The sequence below is a fragment of the Gadus chalcogrammus genome, unplaced genomic scaffold (assembly GCF_026213295.1).
Source record: "Gadus chalcogrammus isolate NIFS_2021 unplaced genomic scaffold, NIFS_Gcha_1.0 GACHA024, whole genome shotgun sequence".
NCBI classification, from domain to species: Eukaryota; Metazoa; Chordata; class Actinopteri; order Gadiformes; family Gadidae; genus Gadus; species Gadus chalcogrammus.
The window spans coordinates 174,372-200,886 of NW_026613459.1; the positions used below are offsets into that span (position 1 = coordinate 174,372).

The 26,515-nt window shown below is 49.3% G+C and overlaps 2 protein-coding genes across 2 annotated transcripts; both read left to right on the plus strand.

Moving 5' to 3' along the window:
* The first annotated feature begins 337 nt into the window (after positions 1 to 337).
* LOC130377937 (SUMO-conjugating enzyme UBC9-like) lies at positions 338 to 7,736 on the plus strand. Its single transcript, XM_056584887.1, has 7 exons — positions 338 to 699; positions 951 to 1,036; positions 1,290 to 1,373; positions 2,937 to 3,009; positions 3,165 to 3,274; positions 4,976 to 5,055; positions 5,537 to 7,736. The coding sequence occupies exons 2-7, from the start codon at positions 971 to 973 to the stop codon at positions 5,598 to 5,600; spliced, it is 477 nt and encodes a 158-aa protein (XP_056440862.1). The 5' UTR covers positions 338 to 699; positions 951 to 970; the 3' UTR covers positions 5,601 to 7,736.
* Positions 7,737 to 9,281: 1,545 nt separating this feature from the next.
* Positions 9,282 to 20,914, plus strand: il2rb (interleukin 2 receptor, beta). Its single transcript, XM_056584884.1, has 12 exons — positions 9,282 to 9,475; positions 10,218 to 10,304; positions 11,062 to 11,242; positions 12,803 to 12,866; positions 13,882 to 13,975; positions 14,341 to 14,492; positions 16,261 to 16,465; positions 18,106 to 18,184; positions 18,362 to 18,440; positions 18,753 to 18,892; positions 19,118 to 19,301; positions 19,332 to 20,914. Exons 2-12 carry the CDS (start codon positions 10,226 to 10,228, stop codon positions 19,638 to 19,640), a joined length of 1,566 nt encoding a protein of 521 aa, XP_056440859.1. The 5' UTR covers positions 9,282 to 9,475; positions 10,218 to 10,225; the 3' UTR covers positions 19,641 to 20,914.
* The last annotated feature ends 5,601 nt before the right edge of the window (positions 20,915 to 26,515 follow it).

Consider the following 26,515-nt stretch of genomic DNA (forward strand, 5'->3'; position numbering starts at 1 on the left):
TGGAAGGTCTCATTTACGTGTTGCACAAGCATTCCATACAATGACTTGGATCCTAGTCGTCTATATATTATATAATTTAAGTATAAAATGCATTGTGATCAACGATGAACGACGACGCATTCAGCGATACGAGTCATTCCAATAATAATTGTTAACTCTGGAGTCATCTTATTCAAAAAAAAAAATGCACCAACAGAAGATCCATAATTATAAAAGCTGTTTGTAGATATAAATAACTGATGTATTATTATTATCGACATTACAGGTAAAATGTCACAACAAAAACGGCATTTTGACTTCTGTTTTGGAATGAGAGGAGAAAGCTGCCCGTGGACCGCCTGAAGGTCCTGACGAAATAAACAAATTGGGGTCCTTCTTCAATGCTAGCTATCGAAGCGGCATCTACGAGTTGCATTGTCCTGTACAGCTGTTATGGTTACGTTGAAATACATAAAGGTTTATGAAAGATAAACGTTGCTGAAGTGATGTTGATGTTCTAGTATTCAGGCCCAGACCAGACGACGCCCGCCGGACTCGCACGTTGTCTCAAACACTCAAAGCTTTTGTTTTTCCAGCGGTTGTACGCGATCTGCATAGCTAACGGTGTTGAGAAAACAAGCTAGGTAGCCCACAGTGTTCCCCAAAAACCATCCACACCGGGGATTAACTCATCCGGGTTCGGTCAAATAAAACAACGAGGTACGTTAATCTGAACGGCTATCATTCGGTGTTGAATGGCGCCTTTATTCAGTAATTTAATAAACGCACCCGACGCAGCGCTACGGGCACGGAGCCGTTTGTGGCGGAGTGCTTTAGAGTCGGGTCGGAAACTCCGGACTTTGGATTTACTGTGAAGAATTATATAATGTCTGTTTTTTGAGCTGCTTATTTGACACATCCCACGATCCCCAGCTAAAACGTGTGCGTGTCTTTGGTTTGTTTTTCCGCAGGGAGGCGTTAATGAGCTGCAATGTCTGGCATTGCTCTTAGCAGATTGTCTCAGGAGCGCAAAGCCTGGAGGAAAGACCACCCCTTCGTAAGTCAATTCAGATAAGTTTATATGAAGTGCAAAGAGCATCATCCATACATCTCTGACCTGGGACGCCCTCCAGGACCCTACGGCTGTTTTTACCCCGTTCATTAGCCTAGGTTTACTTTACTGTATATTTATGTTAAACCATCGGCAGAAAAATATACAATGCTGCATTCTGATGTACCAGTCCGGTTATGGTCCCAGTTTAGTGAAGTCTGTGTTTATCAACCATGACCTCTTCTTGTCTGCCCCACAGGGATTTGTTGCTGTGCCCACTAAAAACCCAGATGGCACCATGAATCTGATGAACTGGGAGTGCGCCATCCCCGGGAAGAAAGGAGTAAGTGGACCTCATGCAGAGTTCAGCTCTCTGGTTCGATAAATTCATAATGAAGTAATTCAAACAATATTACACGTGAGGGAGGGCTGTTACACTGACTATCAGCTGGGTACGGGTTAGGGTGGTCCTCCAACCCTGGCTGGGCTTCAGTCGGCCCGCAGACGGTACTGAAGGTAATCCAGCCGTGCTATCGGTATTACGGCACAACCAGAGTGAGATATGGTCTCTGTACAAGCACCATTTATTAGTTAACAGGAAGCCTGATGGACGACCACAGATTAAGGATTTCTTTGTATATTTAATAACAATCAGTTTGGCCCCATCCACACAAATAGTCAAGCAATGAGATATGCCCTTGAGTAGGGCTGGCTATATGGACATATTTATTTACACAATAATTATCGGGATTATAGCACTATATTGATTAATATCACGACAGACTTATGACTCCAAAATACTATTATGCACAGCGGGCTCTCGCAGGGTCGTTACGTGGAACTATACAGAGTAATAAAGTTATAAAGTAGGTTATCACACTAAATCTAGTTTCTCAGTTCTCACTGAAGTTTCAAACCTCATATTCAACCATTCAAGGGCTTATCTTCTCATCGTTATTCATTTATACTATAAATCCAGGTATCACGATAAGTCGCTATCTTAATTCCATGTTAATACCTTTAAAAGAGGATAAACAGTAATAGTGCAGTCCTGCCCACCTAACCATAAACTCAGTAGTTTAAAGGGTCTAAGTGTATCCTGGTCCCAGCTCACCGCACCGCTGAAGAGAATGAGGGGAACAGCGTGAAGAAGCAGCGCAGCCTTGCTGTGGCCAATGGCCCACCGACATAGAGCCTGACCCCCAGATCAACTGTAGCTTCAACTGTATCTTCGACAGCCCGAAAGACGACCTCATTAGCCGAGTCAAATCACCCTGTCCTTTTAATACAGTTAACCAGGGTTTTTATACATTGGTTGTGTTTGGCCCATTCGGTTCGTTCCACTAAATGCTGTAAAAGTCAGTTTCCACATATTGAGCACTTCATGGTCTTTGTTCTCCAGACCTTGTGGGAAGGGGGCTTGTACAAGCTGAGGATGGGCCTCAGCTATATAACCCTAACCCTAAAGTGCCATGGTCTTTGTTCTCCAGACCTTGTGGGAAGGGGGCTAGGGTTAGGGTTAGGGTTGAGTAACAGTGCCATGGTCTTTGTTCTCCAGACCTTGGCGGAAGGGGGCTTGTACAAGCTGAGGATGGGCCTCAGCTATATAAACCTAACCCTAAAGTGCCATGGTCTTTGTTCTCCAGACCTTGTGGGAAGGGGGCTAGGGTTAGGGTTAGGGTTGAGTAACAGTGCCATGGTCTCTGTTCTCCAGACCTTGTGGGAAGGGGGCTAGGGTTAGGGTTGAGTAACAGTGCCATGGTCTTTGTTCTCCAGACCCTGTGGGAAGGGGGCTAGGGTTAGGGTTGAGTAACAGTGCCATGGTCTTTGTTCTCCAGACCTTGTGGGAAGGGGGCTAGGGTTAGGGTTAGGGTTGAGTAACAGTGCCATGGTCTTTGTTCTCCAGACCTTGTGGGAAGGGGGCTTGTACAAGCTGAGGATGCTGTTCAAAGACGACTACCCGTCCTCCCCTCCCAAGTGTGAGTATCGTACCACTCAGTCGGTGGTTTTCATTTGTGTTGCCTCGGCACAAATAAGTCGTTTTTATTTGCAGGGTGAAATGAATAGTAGAACTAATCGTGTTGGGCTTTTTCCTATCAAGCACTGAACCTGTTTTCTGTTGGATTCCGATCAGGCAAGTTCGAGCCTCCTATATTCCACCCCAATGTGTACCCGTCAGGCACCGTCTGTCTGTCCATCCTGGAGGAAGACAAGGACTGGAGGCCGGCCATCACCATCAAGCAGGTCTGAACGCACACACGCGCGTATACAGCGGTGTTACCAGACAGACCCTGGGGCTAGCCCCCTGCTGTGACCGACGGACACTAGGGGGCAGTATAGGGGTTCCTTGATTGATCTGGACAAACACAAGTTTGCTCCATTGAAAATTATCGGGGAATAATACTTGCGTGTGTGAAAGGTGTTCCGATGTACTGCTTCAAAGTGGTCGACGTATGGCGACCACTTTGAAGCAGTACATCACCAGTAGTCGGGGCCCTCTCGGGGTCCCTAACCCTAACCCTGGGTCCCTAACCCTAACCCTAACCCTGGGGTACAGGTGCTCCCAATCACACAACACAGTCACGCTCTGCTTGCTAATAACAGGCTGTCAGTAGTAGACTCCAGTTTAGGGTCTTAATTATCTCTCACCTTTCTGGCGGTCGTCCAGAATGGGGCTTTGGTGTTTTGTCTTGGTCTTCCTTTGAGTAGAGGGATGAGGGCTGTGGTGACGTTTGGTTGAAGTGCACAATGTACAATCTACCTTCTGTTGTGTGACCACGTGAAGTTCCCCGTATGTTCAAAGCCCTGTGTCTTTCTTGGAACTTAAGTGGGCCGTGTTTCCAATAAAAGTAACAGATAATACATCCGGCTAGAACCACAGCACTTCTGCTAGCCATTGGGGTCCATTACACAACCACACCTCCCCTCCCCAACCAGGTTTAACTCAGACCTAGGAGGTGGGGTTTGGGGAGCAGGGTGGAGGTGGGGTTTGGGGAGCAGGGTGGGGTTTGGGGAGCAGGGTGGGGTTTGGGGAGCAGGGTGGAGGTGGGGTTTGGGGAGCAGGGTGGGGTTTGGGGAGCAGGGTGGGGTTTGGGGAGCAGGGTGGAGGTGGGGTTTGGGGAGCAGGGTGGGGTTTGGGGAGCAGGGTGGAGGTGGGGTTTGGGGAGGAGGGTGGAGGTGGGGTTTGGGGAGCAGGGTGGGGTTTGGGGAGCAGGGTGGAGGTGGGGTTTGGGGAGCAGCGTGGGGTTTGGGGAGCAGGGTGGAGGTGGGGTTTGGGGAGCAGGGTGGGGTTTGGGGAGCAGGGTGGAGGTGGGGTTTGGGGAGCAGGGTGGAGGTGGGGTTTGGGGAGCAGAGTGGGGTTTGGGGAGCAGGGTGGGGTTTGGGGAGCAGGGTGGGGTTTGGGGAGCAGGGTGGGGTTTGGGGAGCAGGGTGGGGTTTGGGGAGCAGGGTGGAGGTGGGGTTTGGGGAGCAGGGTGGGGTGTGGGGAGCAGGGTGGGGTTTGGGGAGCAGGGTGGAGGTGGGGAGCAGGGGAGCAGGGTGGGGTTTGGGGAGCAGGGTGGAGGTGGGGTTTGGGGAGCAGGGTGGGGTTTGGGGAGCAGGGTGGAGGTGGGGAGCAGGGTGGGGTTTGGGGAGCAGGGTGGGGTTTGGGGAGCAGAGTGGAGGTGGGGTTTGGGGAGCAGGGTGGAGGTGGGGTTTGGGGAGCAGCGTGGAGGTGGGGTTTGGGGAGCAGGGTGGAGGTGGGGTTTGGGGAGCAGGGTGGAGGTGGGGTTTGGGGAGCAGGGTGGAGGTGGGGTTTGGGGAGCAGGGTGGGGTTTGGGGAGCAGGGTGGAGGTGGGGTTTGGGGAGCAGGGTGGGGTTTGGGGAGCAGGGTGGGGTTTGGGGAGGAGGGTGGAGGTAGGGCTTGGGGTTCAGCAGTTTGGCTCTAACAGGGCTGTGTGGTTTCAGATCCTACTGGGCATCCAGGAGCTTCTGAACGAACCCAACATCCAGGACCCAGCCCAGGCAGAGGCCTACACCATCTACTGGTCAGTACCCTGAAGCCCGTCCGGCTCCTTCCTCTGGTCTAGCCTCGCTCTGAGGCCCGGCCTCGCACCGAGGCCCGCCCGGCCTCGCTCTGAGACCCCAGTGATGTTCTGGTCCAGGGTGTTGAGTGTCTGGCCTCGCACGTATGTATCCATGATTCACTGGAGCCCCCATTGGTGAGGGGTCTTTAATGTTGGACAGCCGTTCAGGGAGTCTGGGTGAATTAGTCTCGCTCTAAGTCGGCCTAGGCAGCACGTGACCACGGGCCCTGGGCTGCCGTCATGGGGAGGCTGTCTCCATGTGTGGTTACCTCGGATGTACCTTCAGGACTAAAGTAATGAAAGAATTCTTCAGAAACGTCTCGTAAAAAGTCCCTCATTTAGCTCAACCACTTCCGCCTGACAAATGGTGAGTTTCTCAGAATCAGCACCAGCCTTCTGATGCATGAGTCCCTCTCACCTCGATGCTCTTTGTGTGTTGCAGCCAGAACAGGATGGACTACGAGAAGAGGGTGAGGGCGCAGGCCAAGAAGTTCGCCCCCACATAGAGCCCCCCCCCCCCCCCCAACCCCCCCGGCCGGCCGGCCCACCCAGCAGAGGGGGGGCCAAACTCCAAGGACCACTCCAAAAAGAACCACCTTTTAATCCATTTTACTATTCTACAGGACTCACGTTAAACTTCTTCTTTTCTGCCCATCATGTCTTCTTGGTCCGTGGACGAGGAATGTTCAAACGTCTTGATCGTTTTTTTTGTATTTAGCTCCTCCCACTGGACTTAGACATGAATGCACCCCCACCATACCGCTTCGATTTGCCCTGATTTCCTGTGCGGCCGTAGGCCTGCGTTCAGCCCCTTGTGTCCAAAGGCACCAGGACGGGCCCTGCTGCCTATTGTATTGTTAAAAATAAAACATCAGTAGCCTTTTAGTTCCCTCTGAGTCTGTTACTCCTGACCGGATCGCTCCGGTCGGCGCTCCCTCTCTCGCTGAGTCTGTTACTCCTGACCGGATCGCTCCGGTCGGCGCTCCGGTCGGCGCTCCCTCTCTCGCTGAGGCTTTGTTCTTGTTTTTCGACGGTCCTTTTCTTACACTCAGCCCGATGGACAGAGGCGTTGGCTCCAGGAGGCGTTGGCTCGGCGATGGCTCCAGGAGGCGATGGGCGGTATGCCCACGCTGCAGAGCGACCCAGCGTAGGGGCGGAGCCGTACCAGGGAACCCTCTTGTTTTAGTGTTTAGCTCCTCCCTCAGTCTTCATTTGGCCCCGCCCCCTTAAGGAAGGTTCCCCCCTTAATCATTTCACAGAAAACTGCGTTTCACTTAAGTCTGCTAATTTGATAACAATAAGGTCATCATTACGATTGAAGTCCGAATGAAAGTGCCCTTGGGCTCCAGTTGATCCCTGAGGGCTAACCATCCCAGGGATCATTAAGCCCCGGGCGGAGTGCTAGAGGTTGTTGATCCCTGTGGGCTAACCATCCCAGGGATCATTAAGCCCCGGGCGGGGTGCTAGAGGTTGTTGATCCCTGTGGGTTAACCGTCCCAGGGATCACTAAGCCCCGGGCGGGGCTCTAGAGCTACGCAGAGTCTCCTCATTGGGCGGCCTGTCTTACGCTCGGCCGCGTGTACATAGCATCTGTCTCCTTTCCGTTCCTCAATGTCCCATCCAGCCTCCGTTCCTCAATGTTCTCGTTTGATTGGCTGGCGGGGGGTCCACCAGGTGAGAGGGGGCGGGCTCACAGCCTAAGAGGGGCTTTAAAAACAGGTTTGCTTTGCCTCTGAAGAAATGAGTGCATGTACATAATATAAATACGGAAAACTGTGGAGGTTATGTTTTATATCGTTTTAGCCAGTTGACATTTGTGTGTGGTATTAAAAGCAAATGAACACAGTTAATGTAATATTAAGAAATTGAATAAAAGACTTAAAATCAGCCCTTCATCTTTTTTAATTTCGGTTACTTGGTTTTAAATTGTCCAGTGTGTGTGTTATGAACTGCAATGCCCAACGGATCCAGGCACGAGGCCTGTAGCGTGTCATCAGCCCAACGCTCGGAACGGCCTCACAGGGATCCTGTTTCTCTCGTCCCTTGAGGCGCGCTGTGGCTGTTAACCATCAGAAGGAGGTTTGACTTCAGCCTGACTGAAGACGTGTAGAGGATGTTTGGACATTCACCCTGACAGGACTGGTTGTTTATGCGTCGGGCGTGTTTGTGGTGGTGACTCTTTCCTGTGAGCTGAAAGAAATGGTAATAATGAAAGATGTTTGTGTGACGGTTTTTCACACCTTTTTAACGCTTGTGGTTTTTAACACCTTATCACCTCGATAAGCCACCAAGAGAAGGAAGCAACAGAGGTACGATCAGGTTGTTGGGGAAACGTTTCTGTCAATCAATGGGCTGAATAAAAGAAGAAGAACCTTAAGGACCTGGCCCGTGGTGAACTTTTAAGGACCTATCACAAACGGGCCTATTTGTTGTAGGATTGGTCTTCTCGGAGGAGTTGAATCATGTGACTTGTTTCCACCCTATCCCTCTGTGCTCGGATACTATTTCAGAACAGGCTTCAGCGTGGGCTCGTTGCAGGCAAACGAAGCTCAGGGGTATAATGCTAAACGCGAAACAAAACCTTCAGCAATATGTACTCTTTGAAAGCTCATATTAATAAATCAATATCCAGCGCTGTGCAAATCGGCGTCCCTTGATGAGCGTAAGCTCAGGTTTTTTACTGGAGATGTGTGTGATGTTTACACAATGACTAGATTGTGTTTTACAACTCTTACATTGAATTATTGTAGAACTAACCCTCGTATATCGACTAGCAGCCCCTGTTCTTACTTTCTACGCCCACTCTGTTGTGCAGCTTACTCCACGACACCACCTCCACCCCCGCATATCTTTCTCACCTGCACCCCCCCCCCCCCCCCTCGACTTCCTGCCACAACCTAAAACACGCCGTGTGGACAGCGTGACCTTTCAGAGCGCCGCGCGCCCTCCGCTCGCTGACCGCACTTCCTGTGTCCCCCCGCCCCTCTCCGACGCCGAGCCCCCAAGATGGCGGGAGGGGGGGGGACACAGGAAGCTATCGGCCGCGGCGCGCTTCAGCCCACTCACAACCCAAACCACCATCAGCCCCCCCGCCCCCCCGCCCCCGAGAGCTCCGGCTTATGAAACGCAGAACGTTGTTTGTTTGTAACAGTTAGGTTCAGACCGACCTGCACGTGTTACACAATGCACCCCCAAACACTGGAAAGACGCGAGAGATGCGTCGAGGAGATAAAGGTTCAGAAGGGTTGGTTTACTTTGGTTTGCTCCAAAGCAACAGCTCAGCCAGACAGCTCTGTAAAGGAAGCACTTTCAGGTATTGTGCCATCAAGGATGACATTTTCGTACTAGTGTACTTATTGTACATTCTGACCTATCTTTCTGCGCAGACACCCAAATTTCCTCATTCAAAATGCGTTTGTCTTGTTGAATCGAGGTCAGGCCGACACTCATCACAGCAGTGGTGTGTTGGAGCGGCTGTTTCCAGAGGCGGCACCAGGGTTATGGGTGCCCCAGCAGAAGGAGGATTGGGGCCCCTCAAAACCAATCATAATGTTATGACTTGCTCCCTCACAGTCTCCCTACTTGTACTCACACACTCACTCATCGTCTGTCTGTCGTCATTGGTCACCTTTGATGAACAATGTGAAGCTATTTGTGTGTTGAAAGCATGTGCTCCTGAGGTGTGGTTGTTGATGACGACTGGTCCATGGCTGAACTGGTTTGAAACCACTAACACAAACAGCCTGACTAGGTTCTTCTCAGGGGAGCAGGGTTCTCCTCCTTTCACTCAGCACGAGGTGTGGTTCCTCTCGCTTTAATGAACCCCTTCAGAAGACCGGCCGCTCTTCACATGTTGTGATGAAGCACAACGTTGTGTAGCTGACGAGCTGTGAGCCATGTTTTAATGTTCTGAAGGATACCTCACCTGGGGTCCTTCATATAACCCTCGCTCTGTCTGTCTGTCTGTCTGTCCGTGTCTCTCTCTCTTTAACTGGTGTACGGAGATGTCATTGGGCAGAGAGAGAGAGGGGGGGAGTGTGTGTGGTTGTTGGTATGAGAGGTAGTGGTGGTGGGGGGGGGGCGGTAACTGAATGAGGGCAATAGTAGAGGAAGAGAGACTAGGCGAGAGAGCGAGCACATGAGAGAGAGAGAGAGAGAGAGAGAGAGAGAGGGGGCGGGAGGTGAGAGAGAGAGGTCGGGCTGTGGAGAGGACCTCAGTCAGAGCGCAGCCATTCATCAGGACCCCTTGGGAGACCAGAACCACAACCATGGCCCAGGAGGGGGGTGAAGAGACCGGGACCTGAGAGAGACTGGTACCTGAGAGAGACCGGGATCTGAGAGACCGGGACCTGAGAGAGACCGGGGCCGGGACCAGCTGGAGGTATGCCTGCCTCTTCCCTCTCTGGGGTCCACCTGTGATGGGGATCATGAGGGTATAGATATGTGATCATCCCAACAGGCTGAACGTTTGAACTCAGAGTCAGTTTGTCCAGATGTACACATGCTACAGACGACTGTTTGTAGAGTTCTGCACATTCAGTGCAGACGACAAGGGTTGTGTCCTTGTCGTCGGGTTAGTCGATAGAGGGAGGGTTAGATGACTCAGCGAGGCTCCCCCGGTCCGATCCCCGGGGCTGAGCGCTCAGGGTAACGACCACAGATCAGTGGAGAGATGAGTCAGGAGAGAACCGCCACACATGCATGCAGACGAACACACACACACGCGCACCGACACGCACGCACGCACCAACACACACACACACACGCACCGACACGCATGCACGCACCAACACACCCGCACACACACACGCGCACACAAACAAACAAACGTATACCAACACACACACACACACGCACACGCACACGCACACGCACACACAAACGCACACTCACGTACACACACACACAAATACATGCCCACACGCACGCACACACAGCAACACAGACACACATGCACACCAACATACACAAACTCTGAAGTGACTCGTAGCAAGCACCATATGCTAGCAGTGTATTGTAGCTTCAGTAGATCAGTCATTCTCTACTTTATTTTGTTATTGGTGTTCTGAGCGTTATTCTGCCTTTTGAATGTTTATAATCCCCGTGTTTTCTTTTGGACCTAGTCGTTGCCATGGTGATGCTGTGGTTGGCGTACCTCCTGCTGGGTTTGGACCCCCTCCCGCCGGCCCTCGGCCAGACGGCCCCTCCAGGTAGGGCCTGGAGCCCTGACCCCCTGGTGACCCCAGGGGGTCAGGGGTCATATGAACCGCAGCTGGATGATTACCAGGGTTAACCGCTTATTATTCATCCAGAGTATTTAACTCATCTGAGAAATACAGCTTCCTAATCATCTCTCTCCGTCTCCGTCTCCGTCTCTCTCTCTCTCTCTCTCTGTCTCTGTCTCTGTCTCTGTCTCTCTCCCTCTCCCTCTCCCTCTCCCTCTCCCTCTCTCTCTCTCTCTCTCTCTGTCTCTGTCTCTGTCTCTGTCTCTGTCTCTCTGTCTCTCTGTCTCTCTGTCTCTCTCTCTGTCTCTGTCTCTGTCTCTGTCTCTGTCTCTCTCTCTCTCTCTCTCTCTCTCTCTGTCTCTGTCTCTCTCTGTCTCTGTCTCTGTCTCTGTCTGTCTCTCTGTCTCTCTGTCTCTCTGTCTCTCTGTCTCTGTCTCTGTCTCTGTCTCTGTCTCTCTGTCTCTGTCTCTGTCTCTCTCTCTGTCTCTGTCTCTGTCTGTCTCTGTCTCTGTCTCTGTCTCTCTGTCTCTGTCTCTGTCTCTGTCTCTGTCTCTGTCTCTGTCTCTCTCTCTCTCTCTGTCTCTGTCTCTGTCTCTGTCTGTCTCTCTGTCTCTGTCTCTCTGTCTCTCTGTCTCTGTCTCTGTCTCTGTCTCTGTCTCTCTCTCTCTCTCTCTCTCTCTCTGTCTCTGTCTCTGTCTCTGTCTCTGTCTCTGTCTCTGTCTCTGTCTCTCTCTCTCTCCAGTGTCTCTCAAGCGCCTCTCCTGTGTGAATGACTTTGTGAACAAGGTGATCTGCAGCTGGGCCCTGTCTGACCCCCCCACCCGGGCCGCCCCCCCCACCCGGGCCGCCCCCCCCTCCGGGTGCCGGGTTCGGGGCAGCAGGAACACCTGGGACAGCGAGACGGGCCGGGGTGAGCTGCGGAGGTAGGATGAGATGTTGGAATGACGAGTGACCGGACAGTGTTGTACGGTCACAAGAAACACACACACGCACGCACTCACACACGCACGGCCACACTACACTCCACTGCACTACTCTACTGTACTTTACTCTACTCGACTCTACTCTAGTTTACACTAAACTACTCTACTCTACTCTACACCACTCTACTCTACTCTACTTTACTCGACTCTACTCTACTCTACTTTACTCTACTCTACACTACTCTACTCTACTCTACTCTACTCTACTTTACTCTACTCTACTCTACTTTACTCTACTCTACTCCTCTTTACTCTACACTGCACTACTTTACTCTACTCGACTCTACTCTACTCTACTTTACACTACTCTACTCTACTCTACTCTACACCACTCTACTCTACTCTACTTTACTCTACTCTACTTTACTCTACTCTACACCACTCTACTCTACTCTACTTTACTCTACTCTACTCTACTTTACTCTACTCCTCTTTACACTACACTGCACTACTCTACTGTACTTTACTCTACTCGACTCTACTCTACTCTACTTTACACTACTCTACTCTACACTACTCTACTCTACTCTACACCACTCTACTCTACTCTACTTTACTCTACTCTACTTTACTTTATTCTACTCTACTCCTCTTTACTCTACACTACACTACTCTACTCTACGCTACACTACTTTACACTACTCTACACAACAATTACTCTATTCTTATCTACTCTATTTTACTCTACACTACAACTACACTACTCTACACTACTCTGCTCTGCTCTAGTCTACTCACTAGGGGTGCAACGGATCATCATTGATCCGTGATCCGTTCGGATCATCTATTTCGGTTCGGCACACGCATGATCCGCGGATTGATTTATGAAAAAAAAAATTGCGCATGTTCAGTCCACACACAGCCGTAACCATTCCTGCTAGTTCCAGGGACAGAGCTACTTAACACGCTCTGGGTAAAAGTCCGCAACAGTTCCCTTTTCAATAAGCAAACAGTCCTATGGCTCGTTGTGATTTATTGTCCTCAGCGTACAACATGAAGAACAGTGGGCATGGAAAATAAAAGTAGGCTAGACTTCGGTGACTACTGTAACGATAACTGCTGCCTCCAGTGCTACGTCTGTTTCCATACTCGCGCTGCCACACAAACCTGTCGCCTAGGTTACCACACAGACGTAACACGTAGCTGACATAGCTATTGCCAACATAAAGAAAAACACATCGAGCATGGCCACGCATTTACAGCGACCCCGGTGTTTCACTGACAGGAGTGAAACCGAAAGCGGCTCAACAACCGCTCATCACCGCGGCATTTAAGCAGCCCCTTCTTCCACAATCAGACCGGGCTAAAGCAATCACAAACGCTATTTTTTTATTTTTTTTGCTGATCCGAAAAATTATCCGATCCGTGACTCTTGATCCGAGGAACGATCCGAACCGTGAGTTTTTTGATCCGTTGCACCCCTACTACTCACAGTAGCATACTGTTGTTCAAGCTACGCTTGTATCGGACTAATGCTTGTTTTAATCTTCTTCACCTTAGCTGGAGCTGTGAGGTCGAAGCGCTAGGAGGCAACGAGAGAGGATGCAGCTTCGTCTTTAAACAGGTGAGTAGAGAGGTCAGAGAGAGGTCATCATAGAGGGAGAGAGAGAGAGCTGAGGTCATCAGAGAGAGAGAGAGAGCTGAGGTCATAGAGAGAGAGAGAGAGAGAGCTGAGGTCATAGAGAGAGAGAGAGAGAGAGCTGAGGTCATAGAGAGAGAGAGAGAGAGAGCTGAGGTCATAGAGAGAGAGAGAGAGAGAGAGATGAGGTCATCATAGAGGGAGAGAGAGAGAGCTGAGGTCATAGAGGGAGAGAGAGAGAGCTGAGGTCATAGAGAGAGAGAGAGAGAGAGAGAGCTGAGGTCATAGAGGGAGAGAGAGAGAGCTGAGGTCATAGAGAGAGAGAGAGAGAGAGAGAGAGCTGAGGTCATAGAGAGAGAGAGAGAGAGAGAGAGAGCTGAGGTCATAGAGAGAGAGAGAGAGAGAGCTGAGGTCATAGAGAGAGAGAGAGAGCTGAGGTCAGAGAGAGAGAGAGAGAGAGAGAGAGAGAGAGAGCTGAGGTCATAGAGGGAGAGAGAGAGAGCTGAGGTCATCAGAGAGAGAGAGAGAGAGAGAGAGAGAGAGAGAGAGAGCTGAGGTCATCAGAGAGAGAGAGAGCTGAGGTCATAGAGAGAGAGATGAGGTCATCAGAGAGAGAGAGAGAGCTGAGGTCATAGAGAGAGAGATGAGGTCATCATAAAGGGAGAGAGAGAGAGAGCTGAGGTCATAGAGAGAGAGAGAGCTGAGGTCATAGAGAGAGAGAGCTGAGGTCATAGAGAGAGAGAGAGAGAGCTGAGGTCATAGAGAGAGAGAGAGCTGAGGTCATAGAGAGAGAGATGAGGTCATCATAGAGGGAGAGAGAGAGAGCTGAGGTCATGGAGAGAGAGAGAGAGAGAGAGAGAGAGAGAGAGAGAGAGAGAGAGAGGGAGAGCTGAGGTCATCAGAGAGAGAGCTGAGGTCATAGAGAGAGAGATGAGGTCACAGGTCATAAAGAGAGATATGTGTTGGGGTACGAGCGCTAAACCCCTGACCCGTGTGTCAGGTGTTTGCCTGGGGCGAGGCGCTGCCCAAGGTTCAGGTGGACTGCGGCGGGACCATCGTGGACCCCATCCTGGGGTACCCTCTCAGGCAGCACAGTGAGTGGACCTCGTAACACCGTACCCAGCACAGCTTAACACCGGCTCAGCTGTCTGCTACCAGCTCTCCTGAAACTAAGTCGTAGTAAATGTGACACACAATCTGTTTTATTCAAACCTCCAATGGTACTGATCTGACTGACCATACTGTGTGAACATGCTGATCAGGTATGAACTTGTGAGCAGTAAGCAAAAGGCGTGTTTGTGTGTTTGTGTGTGTGCGTTTGCCTGTGTGTGTGTGTGTGTGTGTGTGTGTGTGTGTGTGTGTGTGTGTGTGTGTGTGTGTGTGTGTGTGTGTGTGTGTGTGTGTGTGTGTGTGTGTGTGTGTGTGTGTGTGTGTGTGTGTGTGTGTGTGCATTGAACAGTTCAGATGAACCCTCCAGGCCTTCCCAACGTCAGCAGCAGTCCTAACGAGACGCTGATCTCCTGGGGACCTGGGAGTCCTCTCTCCAGACACCTGAAGGAACCCAACAAAGCGTTTGAGCTTCAGATCAAACACAGAGACCAGCAGTGGCAGGTGACTGACCAGTGCTCGATTGTGTGTGTGTATTCCGGTGTGTGTGTTTGTGTGTTGGTTCATGTGTGTACTGTGTGTGTGTGTGTGTGTGTGTGTGTGTGTGTGTGTCTGTGTATTTCTATGTTTGTGTGTGTGTACGGTGTATGTGTTTATGTGTGTTTGTGTATGTGTGTGTACAGTGTGTGTGTTTGTGTGTGTGTGTTTTTGTTTGTTTATATGTGTGTGTGTACAGTGTGTGTGTGTGTTTGTGTGTGTGTGTGTGTGTGTATGTACATTGTGTGTGTTTGTGTGTTGTGGCAACCCGGTTCTGTCTGCCCCGCCTCCTCAAATGAACACGAGTCTCTGATGCTCAAACACTGCCAGCAAAGGAACGTTTATTAAATCCGACAACAGAAAGTAGGTATCTCCCGATCAATGAAAACTACAACTGGAAGAGTCCGGGCTCCGAGAGCCACTGGGGACGCCACGCTCCTTCCTCGCGTGCCCTCCCGGTATCCCGATGCGGACGTCCGTCCGTCGAGTCCGTCCGTCGTCTCCCGACCGTCTCCTAAGGCAAAGGTCCGTCCGGGTAAGGTGTCTCGGCCCGCTCCCAGCTCCTGCATTGGTCACATACCCTTCCCCCTAGACCACGTCTCCGCTTCTCTTATATAGCCCTCACCTGGGTCTGATTGGCCTGGTACACAGGGGTCTGATTGGCCTGGTACACAGGGGTCTGATTGGCCTGGTACACAGGGGTCTGATTGGCCTGGTACACAGGGGTCTGATTGACCTGGTACACAGGGGTCTGATTGGCCTGGTACACAGGGGTCTGATTGGCCTGGTACACAGGGGTCTGATTGGCCTGGTACACAGGGGTCTGATTGGCCTGGTACACAGGGGTCTGATTGGCCTGGTACACAGGGGTCTGATTGGCCTGGTACACAGGGGTCTGATTGGCCTGGTACACAGGGGTCTGATTGGCCTGGTACACAGGGGTCTGATTGGCCTGGTACAGAGGGGTCTGATTGGCCTGGTACACAGGGGTCTGATTGGCCTGGTACACAGGGGTCTGATTGGCCTGGTACACAGGGGTCTGATTGGCCTGGTACACAGGGGTCTGATTGGCCTGGTACAGAGGGGTCTGATTGGCCTGGTACACAGGGGTCTGATTGGCCTGGTACACAGGGGTCTGATTGGCCTGGTACACAGGGGTCTGATTGGCCTGGTACACAGGGGTCTGATTGGCCTGGTACACAGGGGTCTGATTGGCCTGGTACACAGGGGTCTGATTGGCCTGGTACACAGGGGTCTCCCGTTGGCGTTGAGTGGGACCGTGCCAATGCGGCCCCTGGCGCCCTCTGGGGGAAAAGGGTGGTAGACTGCTGGTACTACCTGCCCTCTGGGCTTCAGGGGCCGCCCTGAAGGGGCCGGGTTGCCACAGTGTGTGTGTGTGTGTGTGTATACAGTGTGTGTGTGTGTGTGTGTGTGTGTGTGTGTACTGTGTGTGTACAGTGTGTGTGTGTGTGTGTGTGTGTGTGTGTGTGTGTGTGTGTGTGTGTGTGTGTGTGTATACAGTGTGTGTGTGTGTGTGTGTACAGTGTGTGTGTGTGTGTGTGTGTGTGTGTGTGTGTGTGTGTGTGTACTGTGTGTGTACAGTGTGTGTGTGTGTGTGTGTGTGTGTGTGTGTGTACAGTGTGTGTGTGTGTGTGTGTGTGTGTGTACAGTGTGTGTGAGTGTGTACCCCCAGCCTCACTAAAGGCCTTTGGGTGGTTCTCCGTCTGGCCCCCAGGAGGCCCGCACTCTGTCCACCCTGGACCAGGAGCTGAGGTTCCCCAGCCTGGAGGGGGGGGCGGGCCCCCACCAGGTCAGGGTGAGAGTCCGGCCCCCCCAGGAGTACGGGTCCCACTGGAGCGACTGGGGCCCCGTGGCCTCCTGGGAGGTGGTCCCGCATGACCCCAGGACCCCAGGACAGGTCCCCGTCCTGAAGACCTCTGGTAGGACCCCCCCACCCTCTAGAGGACCTACACATAGAGCTGCTCTATGGACCCCCCCACTCTCTAGAGGACCCACACACAGAGCTGCTCTATGGACCCCCCACCCTCTAGAGGACCCACACATAGAGCTGCTCTATGGACCCCCCCACCCTCTAGAGCAGTCATACTCAAGTAGCGGCCCGCGGGCCTTTTGTGGCCCGCGGGGTGTCTATTAATGGCCCTCGAGCTGTTTTGAAAAGTTTTTTTAATTATTAAAAAAAAAAAAAAAAAATCGTGCTGGGCGCTCTTATTTTGAAACCGCGCGCCGCGATCTCAATACGAGGCTGGGGGTTGCAACGATAAACAGATAGCACTCCAGCCCACAGACCGCTCCAGCCCTCCCAAACTCGAGGCAGACAGTCCATCTCAGCAGCAGTCAAGGCCGATTTAGGGTCGTTTTAGACGCAGAGACGTAAGCACGTAATTTACACAAGGGACTTGTTTTAGACAAGTTTTGATTTACGGTTCCTTTAAGGTTCCTTAAGGATTGCGCGTGTTGCAAGGGGATTCTCCGCCAGAACAGTAGGGGGAGCAACGAACGAATCTGTGGGCGTGGAAGTGGAAATCGCTGGCTTGTTTATATTTATAATTATCATAATTCGTTCTTGTGTTTTCTTCTTCTCCTTCTTCAAAATTCTTCATTCGCTTCTGTCACGGCCTTTTAAAAATGGCGCTATTATGCTGTAAAACCGGAAATGTGAGACTCCTGAAAGGATGTGGTTAGCTGGCCAATCACAGTCTTTGCGAGCTGCGTAGGGCCGTAGTGTTTTAGTCGCATAGTCAGGAATTTTGGCCGACGCACGTAAGGGGGGACATTTTACCGCGCAAGGGGGGGTTATGTATCTTACGTGCTTACGCGTTACGTCTAAAACAGAGCATATATCGGCCTCAGTCACACGTATACCGACCGGCCCCTTGAGTCACTGAAAAAAAAAATTGTGGCCCCTCATCATTTCTACTTGAGTACCCCTGCTCTAGAGGACCCACACACAGAGCTGCTCTATGGACCCCCCCCCACCCTCTAGAGGACCTACACATAGAGCTGCTCTATGGACCCCCCCACCCTCTAGAGGACCCACACACAGAGCTGCTCTATGGACCCCCCCACCCTCTAGAGGACCTACACATAGAGCTGCTCTATGGACCCCCCACCCTCTAGAGGACCTACACATAGAGCTGCTCTATGGACCCCCCCACCCTCTAGAGGACCCACACACAGAGCTGCTCTATGGACCCCCCACCCTCTAGAGGACCCACACACAGAGCTGCTCTACGTGGGGTCTATAGAGCAGCTCTACGTGGGGTCTATAGAGCAGCTCTATGGACCCCACGTAGAGCTGCTCTACGTAGGGTCCATAGAGCTGCTCTACGTGGGGTCTATAGAGCAGCTCTACGTGGGGTCTATAGATCAGCTCTATGGACCCCACTATTATTATGACTTTTACGTATTGATTACCATATATATAGTAAGAAATGTTATAATTATTATTCAGTTTTTGTCTGTGATTAACCAATGCATTAGTAATTGAACCTCAATTAAGAGGTGGTGAGCGTGGCTGGTGTTCTGACCGCGCTGTCCTCTGGGGGGGGGGGGGCTTCAGTCCTCACAGCCGGGTCCTCGGCCCTCGGCCTGCTCCTCTTCATCACTCTGCTCATCATGATCTTTCACTACAAACCAAGGTACGCTTATGGCCTGTGTGTGTGTGTGTGTGTGTCTGTGTGTGTGTGTGTGTGTGTGTGTGTGTGTGTGTGTGTGTGTGTGTGTGTGTGTGTGTGTGTGTGTGTGTGTGTGTGTGTGTGTGTGTGTGTGTGTGTCCTAGTGGTCCCTCATCGTTGGTCTCTCTTTAAATCCTCCAGGCTATTCAGGAGCAAACCGCTTCCCGACCCGTCCAAATACTTCCAGGGTCGGTGCTCTCTCCCTGGACCCGGCCTGAAGGTGTGTCCCCCCCAGTCCTTACTCTCTCTCTCCAGATGTTTGGTTTGTCCCCAGATGTTTGGTCTCTCTCTCTATCCCCAGATGTTTGGTTTCTCTCCAGATGGTTGGTCTCTCTCTCTCTCTCTCTCTCTCTCTCTCTCTCTCTCTCTCTCTCTCTCTCTCTCTCTCTCTCTCTCTCTCTCTCTCTCTCTCTCTCTCTCTCTCTCCAGATGTTTGGTCTCTCTCTCTCCAGATGTTTGCTCTCCCTCTCTCCAGATGTTTGGTACCCCAGGTGGAGCTCCTGCTCACCGCTCTCTCCTTCCTCCCTCTCAGACGTGGCTGAACCCCCACTCCTCCTCCAGGCTGTGCTTCAGCTCCTTCAGCCCCGACTCCTTCTCCCCGGTGGCGGTGTCTCCCCCCCCCCCCTCCTCTGCCCCCCTGCTCCGCCCTCTCTGCTCCGGCTCCCCCGGTCAGTACCCTCCCCCCTTCTCCTACGTCTCCTCCTCCTCCCCCTCCTCCTCCTCCTCCTCCTCCTCCTCCTCCTCCTCCTCCGACCCCCCCTCCTCCTCCTCCTCCTCCTCCTCCTCCCCCTCCTCCTCCTCCTCCTCCGACCCCCCCTCCTCCTCCTGTTTCTCTAACCTGACCTACGCCCCTGACGACGGTTCCCCTGACGACGGCCCCCCGGTGACGACCCCCAGGCGGGAGCCCCATCTGCTCCGCCTTCGGCCGCTCCACCTCGGGCCCTTCACTCCGGCCCCGGCCGCCCACCAGCCCCCCCTGCACCCCCCCACGGAGCCACAGAGCCCCGACTCAGGGATCAGCGTGGGGCCCCAGTACCTGCCGGAGGAGGGGCGGGCCGGAGGCTGGGGGGAGCAGGGGGGGGTGAGGGGGGAGGAGGGGGGGGTGAGGGAGGAGGAGGAGGAGAAATGTTTGAACTCTTTGTGGGAGCAGGGCCTGAGCCGCGTCTTCCTCCTGGCCGCTCGGAGCTCCCCAGGGGCTCCGCCCTCGACCACGCCCTCCCCCCCAAGCCAACCCCCTTGGCCCTGGAGCCCCCCCCCCCTGGACGAGGAGGAGGGTGATTATGATGCTTATGAGGAGGAGTACGACCTGATGCCAGTAGGGGGCGCCATGGGCCGGTCCAGCTCCATGCCGGTGGAGCCCAGCAGTGGGTACCATACCCTCAAAGACCTGCAGACCACCTACAGCAGCGTCTCCATCTGACGGGGAGCGGCCACAGCGCCACCTGCTGGTACAGGCCCGGTACAGCTTGATTTAATATGCATAAACGCCGCCATTTTAGAAGCAATTGTAATTGGTATTTTAGGATTTGACGTGACTACAACTCTCTTGGAAAATGGCAGAACAAAAAATGGCGGAATAATTCTTCTTTGATGCCTACAGACGTACAAGTCCGACTGAGTGAGTCATGTCATGTGCTGTATATTTGCTAATTCAAATCTAAAGTACTTTTCTTGCAGAATTCAACGCATTAAAGATTACACATGTAGCCACAAAGTGAGGATCAGCTGCACTCAACCTGTCCCTGTCTAGGACTCAGCTTAATCGCTGGGGAATTCTTTCTTTACTCCTTAAAGCAAGAAATCGTTCAAGTTTATTTTATAAAATGGTCAAAAATTTCATATTTTTATTGTTATCTGTGATTTGTTTATATTACATTAATCAATGATTTAGTTTAAGAAACATGCTTTAATCATGTATGGCAATACTGGTCTTTCGTTTATGTTATTTGATCAATCTATTTTTAGGAATGATTTGTTAATTCAAAATGTAGCTTTTATATTTAATATTTAGCCAACCAAATAAAAATAATGTATGGATTGCAATGCTTCTCATTATTTATGTAAAAAGCGGAATCAAACCCAATCTTAAAGCTTGGTCCAACACACAAAGAGCTCCTGGGGCCCAAGGCCAGGAGCTCTGTATATCTCTGGACCTGCGTTATATAGACTAGTGCTCCAGCGAGCAACACGTTGGCTACAGGTTCATACTGTAGAGCAACTCGTGGGCTACAGGTTCATACTGTAGAGCAACTCGTGGGCTACAGGTTCATACTGTAGAGCTACTCGTGGGCTACAGGTTCATACTGTAGAGCAACTCGTGGGCTACAGGTTCATACTGTAGAGCAACTCGTGGGCTACAGGTTCATACTGTAGAGCAACTCGTGGGCTACAGGTTCATACTGTAGAGCAACTCGTGGGTTACAGGTTCATACTGTAGAGCAACTCGTGGGCTACAGGTTCATACTGTAGAGCAACTCGTGGGCTACAGGTTCATACTGTAGAGCAACACGTTGGCTACAGGTTCATACTGTAGCAACACGTTGGCTACAGGTTCATACTGTAGAGCAACACAGGGCATCAGGTTCATACTGTAGAGCAACTCGTGGGCTACAGGTTCATACTGTAGAGCAACTCGTGGGCTACAGGTTCATACTGTAGAGCAACACGTTGGCTACAGGTTCATACTGTAGAGCAACTCGTGGGCTACAGGTTCATACTGTAGAGCAACACGTTGGCTACAGGTTCATACTGTAGAGCAACACGTTGGCTACAGGTTCATACTGTAGAGCGACACAGGGCTACAGGTTCATACTGTAGAGCAACACGTGGGCTACAGGTTCATACTGTAGAGCAACACGTTGGCTACAGGTTCATACTGTAGAGCAGCATTACCCATTGCGCGGCTCGCCAAGCCTCTATTTGCGTATTGCATGGCAGTAAAAATATACAGTGATATGATAATGCAGTGAATACACATATTTATTTATTTTTTCAAAACAAGCAGATATATAACATAAAACCTGTTAAAAAAACGAATGTGGCTGCTCTCTTGCAAACTATTTATTAAAAAATAAATGAACCGCGGCATTACAAGGTGGAAATATAGCCTAGAAAATATATTTAAACTTGCTCTGCCCTACGCAGACTGACAGCGGGGTTGCCAGATTGGCGTTTTTCCTGCATAACAAGAGAGATTGTGCCCTTGGAAGGACTTATTCTTATTAACTTATTCTTCAATAGCTTCCATGTTATGTGACCCAGTGTCTCCACATTATTCCAGAAGATAGTACACAGTCACACAAGTCTCAAGCGCGCATGCTTAGAGAACCCAATCACCAAATCACTCACCCTGACGAAAGCTATTGACATGTGTCGCTCTAGTGAACAAACACAAATCCAGATTAACAAAATAGGAGGGGAACAAGAGTTGGTACATTACACGTCCTGTGCGCAGAATTCAGAGTCAAGCCACAGATATGCCTCCCGGGAACATCAGTCAGAACAATGTGCCCAGAAGGGGCCCAAACAGAACAATGTAGCTAGTAACAACAAGCAGAGGCAAGATAAAGAATCAGTCTGTCAGTACTGTGGATCGATGCACGCAAGAGCCAAAGGCCCTGCATACGGAGTCACGTGCAGATATGTGGGAAAATAAATAATTTTGCCCGGGTGTGTGGGGGTGCACAGAACAGACTTCCGGTGCCTCTAGTTAGGGTTGGGTTAGGGTTAGGGTTAGGGTTAGGGTTAGGGTTAGGTTAGGGTTGGGATGACAGCCGGTCAGAGGGGTCAGATGCGATGAGGTACGTCTCTCAAGTGAACTGTATAGAGCTTAGGCTAATAGATATCCATATTCGATATTCAAAAAAATAATAAAGAATAATATAATTTCAGAATAATCTGGCGGGCCAGATATTATGTCATGAGGGCCAGTTATGGCCCGCGGGCCGCCAGTTGCCGACCCCTGCTGTAGGGCATCACGTGGGCTACAGGTTCAGGCAGCAGCAGGTCAACTCTGTAACTTGATCTCTGGTCTTATCAAGTGGAAACACAATTTAAAATAATTTACAAGGAAGGTGACTTGGTGAGTTTGTTGCATAAACTAACACAATAATAAACTAAATATTAACTAAATATGTCAGAATAATAACTAAACATGTCAGTAAAATATTGCCTCACTGAATCATTTGTGTTTAAAGGTGATTTGTCTGATTCACAATCAGCCCGGGGGAAACAGCCTATCTGTTAGTTGAACTAAAGAAGTGATGCGTCAAAAGCTGCATTTGAAATCACATGCTGTTGTGTTTCCTTGACTACAAGCATGAACCGTGTGGAGTGGGGGTGTGTACCTTGTTTTGTGGTTCGTAGTGTGAGAACCAGTGAGTGAGTATTAGATGTGGTTTGACATTTCACTTTGAACCAGTGACATCCGTTTTCTTAACTATTTACAACAATAAACCGGCAGTGATGCAAACCCTAGAGCGACAGCATCAACACAACACACAAGATATTTAATTTGAACCTACCTTCAATTTGTAAACACAAACCTCTACAGACCTAAACTAAGACTGGAAGCTACATGCTGTCACTTTGTACACTGACCGACTGTCAGAGAAAGAGAGAGAGAGAAGGAGAGAGAGAGAGAGATATATGCCACTTTGGGTGCACTCACACTAGGCCATCTGGCAGTGGCCGTTGGCCGTCGCAACTGTGGCCTGGCCACGGTAGACTCTTGTACATACGTCATCACGTCGTAAGTAACACGTCATCACCAAGCGTCCGCTGCATGGACCACGATAAAGTCTGCCGCCAGTCAGAGTTCTAACAACAATGGACAACAACACAGAGAACACAGTTCGTACTTTGCAGAGTCTGTTGCTTATTTGGATATATGTTTACCGTTTAATGGGAAAGAAGGCTTGTCGCATTTTTTATGTCCGTGGTCGTCGCATGGACTATACGTCATCCAGCTCAGGTTGTGTAGCCGTGCGTGTGTGCGTGTCAGCTCATTAGCATCTGTACCATAGTGGCCCGTACCGTAGCAGCACACCTCTCCCAAGTGGCCAAATTGGCCTGGCCTGGCCACACTCACACTGGCAGATTTGAGCACGGTTAGACTTGAAAACGGCCACGGCCACGGCCAGATGGCCTAGTGTGAGTGCACCCTTTGTCACACAGCCTTGGTAACCCCCAATACAGATGCTTGTCGGTAACATGTTCGTTCTGGTAGATGTTCAGTATTACATGCTTCTGGTGTAGCATCCATCCAGAGATTTCTTCAGGGTTGGCTTCAGGGTCCAGGATTCACATAAAGGAGGACAGATTCCACGGTTGCTTGAAAGAAGCACATTTTTATGTGTCGAGGGAGACTCGATTTCCACAGAGAAGACAAAGAGAGAAAATAATGGTGAGGGAGTGAAAACCGAGGCACTCTAACCAGTGTGGATTGGTTTAGTACCAGATACAAGAGACAAAATTTCCTCTGGGAGGTTGGAGACTCCACATGAAGCTGGTTGTATCTTACTGAGGAACCAGGCCAGATCTGAGCATGCGGATCAAGTCATCCTTCATCATCTCTAATTAATCCAGAGGATGTGTGAAGGAGTTGAGAGCTTAATTGTTCTGTGACTATGTCCTTAACAGGAGCATTATGAAGAACAGGCAGTAAACATAAAGATATCATTTTATGCAGATGACATTCTGTTGAACAGTTAACATTTTACCCCCCAGATCAACACAAATTTAAGATCCATCCTTCTGGAAGCCTCCCAGTCTTTAAATGCCCTGTCTTTGAAGCCGCACTTTGAGATAGACTAAGAGGAACAAACATGTATTCACTGTGTGCTTTAGCCAGTGCTGTTATCAGGACGTGAGGCAGAGAACACTCAAAGCAGATATTTCAAATTGGAATAACAACAAAATTAAGTTAAAAGTAGCCATAGGAATCAGATATACATAATAATTCATTAATAATTAATAAATAATAAATGATAGTTGATTAGTGGTACTGCGAACAGTTATAGGAGATATAACATATCACAGTACTTTCAAAACAATTTCTACATTACTAAGCTCCACAACAAGGATATACCTCAACAAAGTGTGTTCTACTACTGCTAGATAACAAAGTGTTCTAGACTGCTGCTAAATAACAATGTGTTCTAGACTATGCTAGATAACAATGTGTTCTAGATAACAATGTGTTCTAGACTATGCTAGACAACAATGTATTCTAGATAACAATGTGTTCTAGATAACAATGTGTTCTAGACTATGCTAGATAACAATGTGTTCTAGATAACAATGTGTTCTAGATAACAATGTGTTCTAGATAACAATGTGTTCTAGACTATGCTAGATAACAATGTGTTCTAGATAACAATGTGTTCTAGACTATGCTAGATAACAATGTGTTCTAGATAACAATGTGTTCTAGATAACAATGTGTTCTAGATAACAATGTGTTCTAGACTATGCTAGATAACAATGTGTTCTAGATAACAATGTGTTCTAGACTATGCTAGATAACAATGTGTTCTAGATAACAATGTGTTCTAGATAACAATGTGTTCTAGATTACAATGTGTTCTAGACTATGCTAGACAACAATGTCTTCTAGATAACAATGTCTTCTAGATAACAATGTGTTCTAGATAACAATGTGTTCTAGACTATGCTAGATAACAATGTCTTCTAGATAACAATGTGTTCTAGATAACAATGTGTTCTAGACTATGCTAGATAACAATGTGTTCTAGATAACAATGTGTTCTAGACTATGCTAGATAACAATGTGTTCTAGATAACAATGTGTTCTAGACTATGCTAGATAACCAAGTGTTCTAGATAACAATGTGTTCAAGACTATGCTAGATAACAAAGTGTTCTAGACTGCTGCTAGATAATAATGCGTTCTAGACTATTCCTGGTAGATAACCAAGTGAATCAGGGATTTTTCTTGAAAGTTAATGAATGAGCATCCTAACTCTGACTCCGATGTGTTCTCCAATAGACTCCAACCAAAGACAGAGGAAACTATAAATAGTTATATAATGCATGGCGAGCCCAGAGGCTGCGGAGGCCGACTGGCTTACACAGCCCCGGATCAGAGAACGGGACACAGGGACGAGTTCTGGAGAAGGAATTCTCTAGAAGAAAATGGTGCTCAAAAGGTCAACAACATGGCAGGTGTTGAGTGGCAGAACCCAGTGGACAAAAGATATAACTATATTCGATTAGACCTGGCGTGTATGAATACATAATAGCACAATCGTCTTAGCATCACAGTCCAAACTGCCTTAAGGCAGTAATGTACAACAGCTGCATGCTCAACGTACGTTCATAAAAACCTGAGCCTCCACGACGTAACAAGGGCACCCCAAAATGACTGGGGACCCCCACTCTGTTTATCTTTTAAGAGTCTCCGTGTAGCCCTGTGGGATATAGGAGTGCCCCGATTATGGGCAGTCGGCGTGTTCAGCGACTCACTCTGCTGCATGTTGAATACAAGCAGAAGTTAATTAGGATCCTTCAGTTAATTACTAAAAGATCCCCTTGGTGATCCCCCCCCCCGGTCTCCCTCGTATTGAACGGCAGCGCTTCTAAGAACATTTAATTAGCCATCTTTAATTTCCTCCTCGCCTGCTTGTTTCTCGTCACAATTGAGCCTTTGAACAGTAATATGAAGTATAATCAGTACTCTTATCCGTCATATGAACTATAATCAGTCATATGAACTATAATCAGTCATATGAACTATAATCAGTCATATGAACTATAATCAATAATCAGTCATATGAACTATAATCAGTCATATGAACTATAATCAGTCATATGAACTATAATCAATAATCAGTCATATGAACTATAATCAATAATCAGTCATATGAACTATAATCAGTCATATGAACTATAATCAGTCATATGAACTATAATCAGTCATATGAACTATAATCAATAATCAGTCATATGAACTATAATCAGTCATATGAACTATAATCAGTCATATGAACTATAATCAGTCATATGAACTATAATCAATAATCAGTCATATGAACTATAATCAGTCATATGAACTATAATCAGTCATATGAACTATAATCAGTCATATGAACTATAATCAGTCATATGAACTATAATCAATAATCAGTCATATGAACTATAATCAGTCATATGAACTATAATCAGTCATATGAACTATAATCAGTCATATGAACTATAATCAGTCATATGAACTATAATCAATAATCAGTCATATGAACTATAATCAATAATCAGTCATATGAACTATAATCAATA

Bases quoted from the DNA above. Each gene is read 5' to 3' on its own strand.
- LOC130377937 (XM_056584887.1), top strand. From the start codon at position 971: ATGTCTGGCATTGCTCTTAGCAGATTGTCTCAGGAGCGCAAAGCCTGG. The intron at 1,374-2,936 runs GTAAGTGGACCT...TTTGTTCTCCAG, and splicing joins CCATCCCCGGGAAGAAAGGA to ACCTTGTGGGAAGGGGGCTT. The intron at 3,010-3,164 runs GTGAGTATCGTA...GATTCCGATCAG, and splicing joins CCCGTCCTCCCCTCCCAAGT to GCAAGTTCGAGCCTCCTATA.
- il2rb (XM_056584884.1), top strand. From the start codon at position 10,226: ATGGTGATGCTGTGGTTGGCGTACCTCCTGCTGGGTTTGGACCCCCTC. The intron at 13,976-14,340 runs GTGAGTGGACCT...TGCATTGAACAG, and splicing joins GTACCCTCTCAGGCAGCACA to TTCAGATGAACCCTCCAGGC. The intron at 14,493-16,260 runs GTGACTGACCAG...TCTGGCCCCCAG, and splicing joins ACAGAGACCAGCAGTGGCAG to GAGGCCCGCACTCTGTCCAC.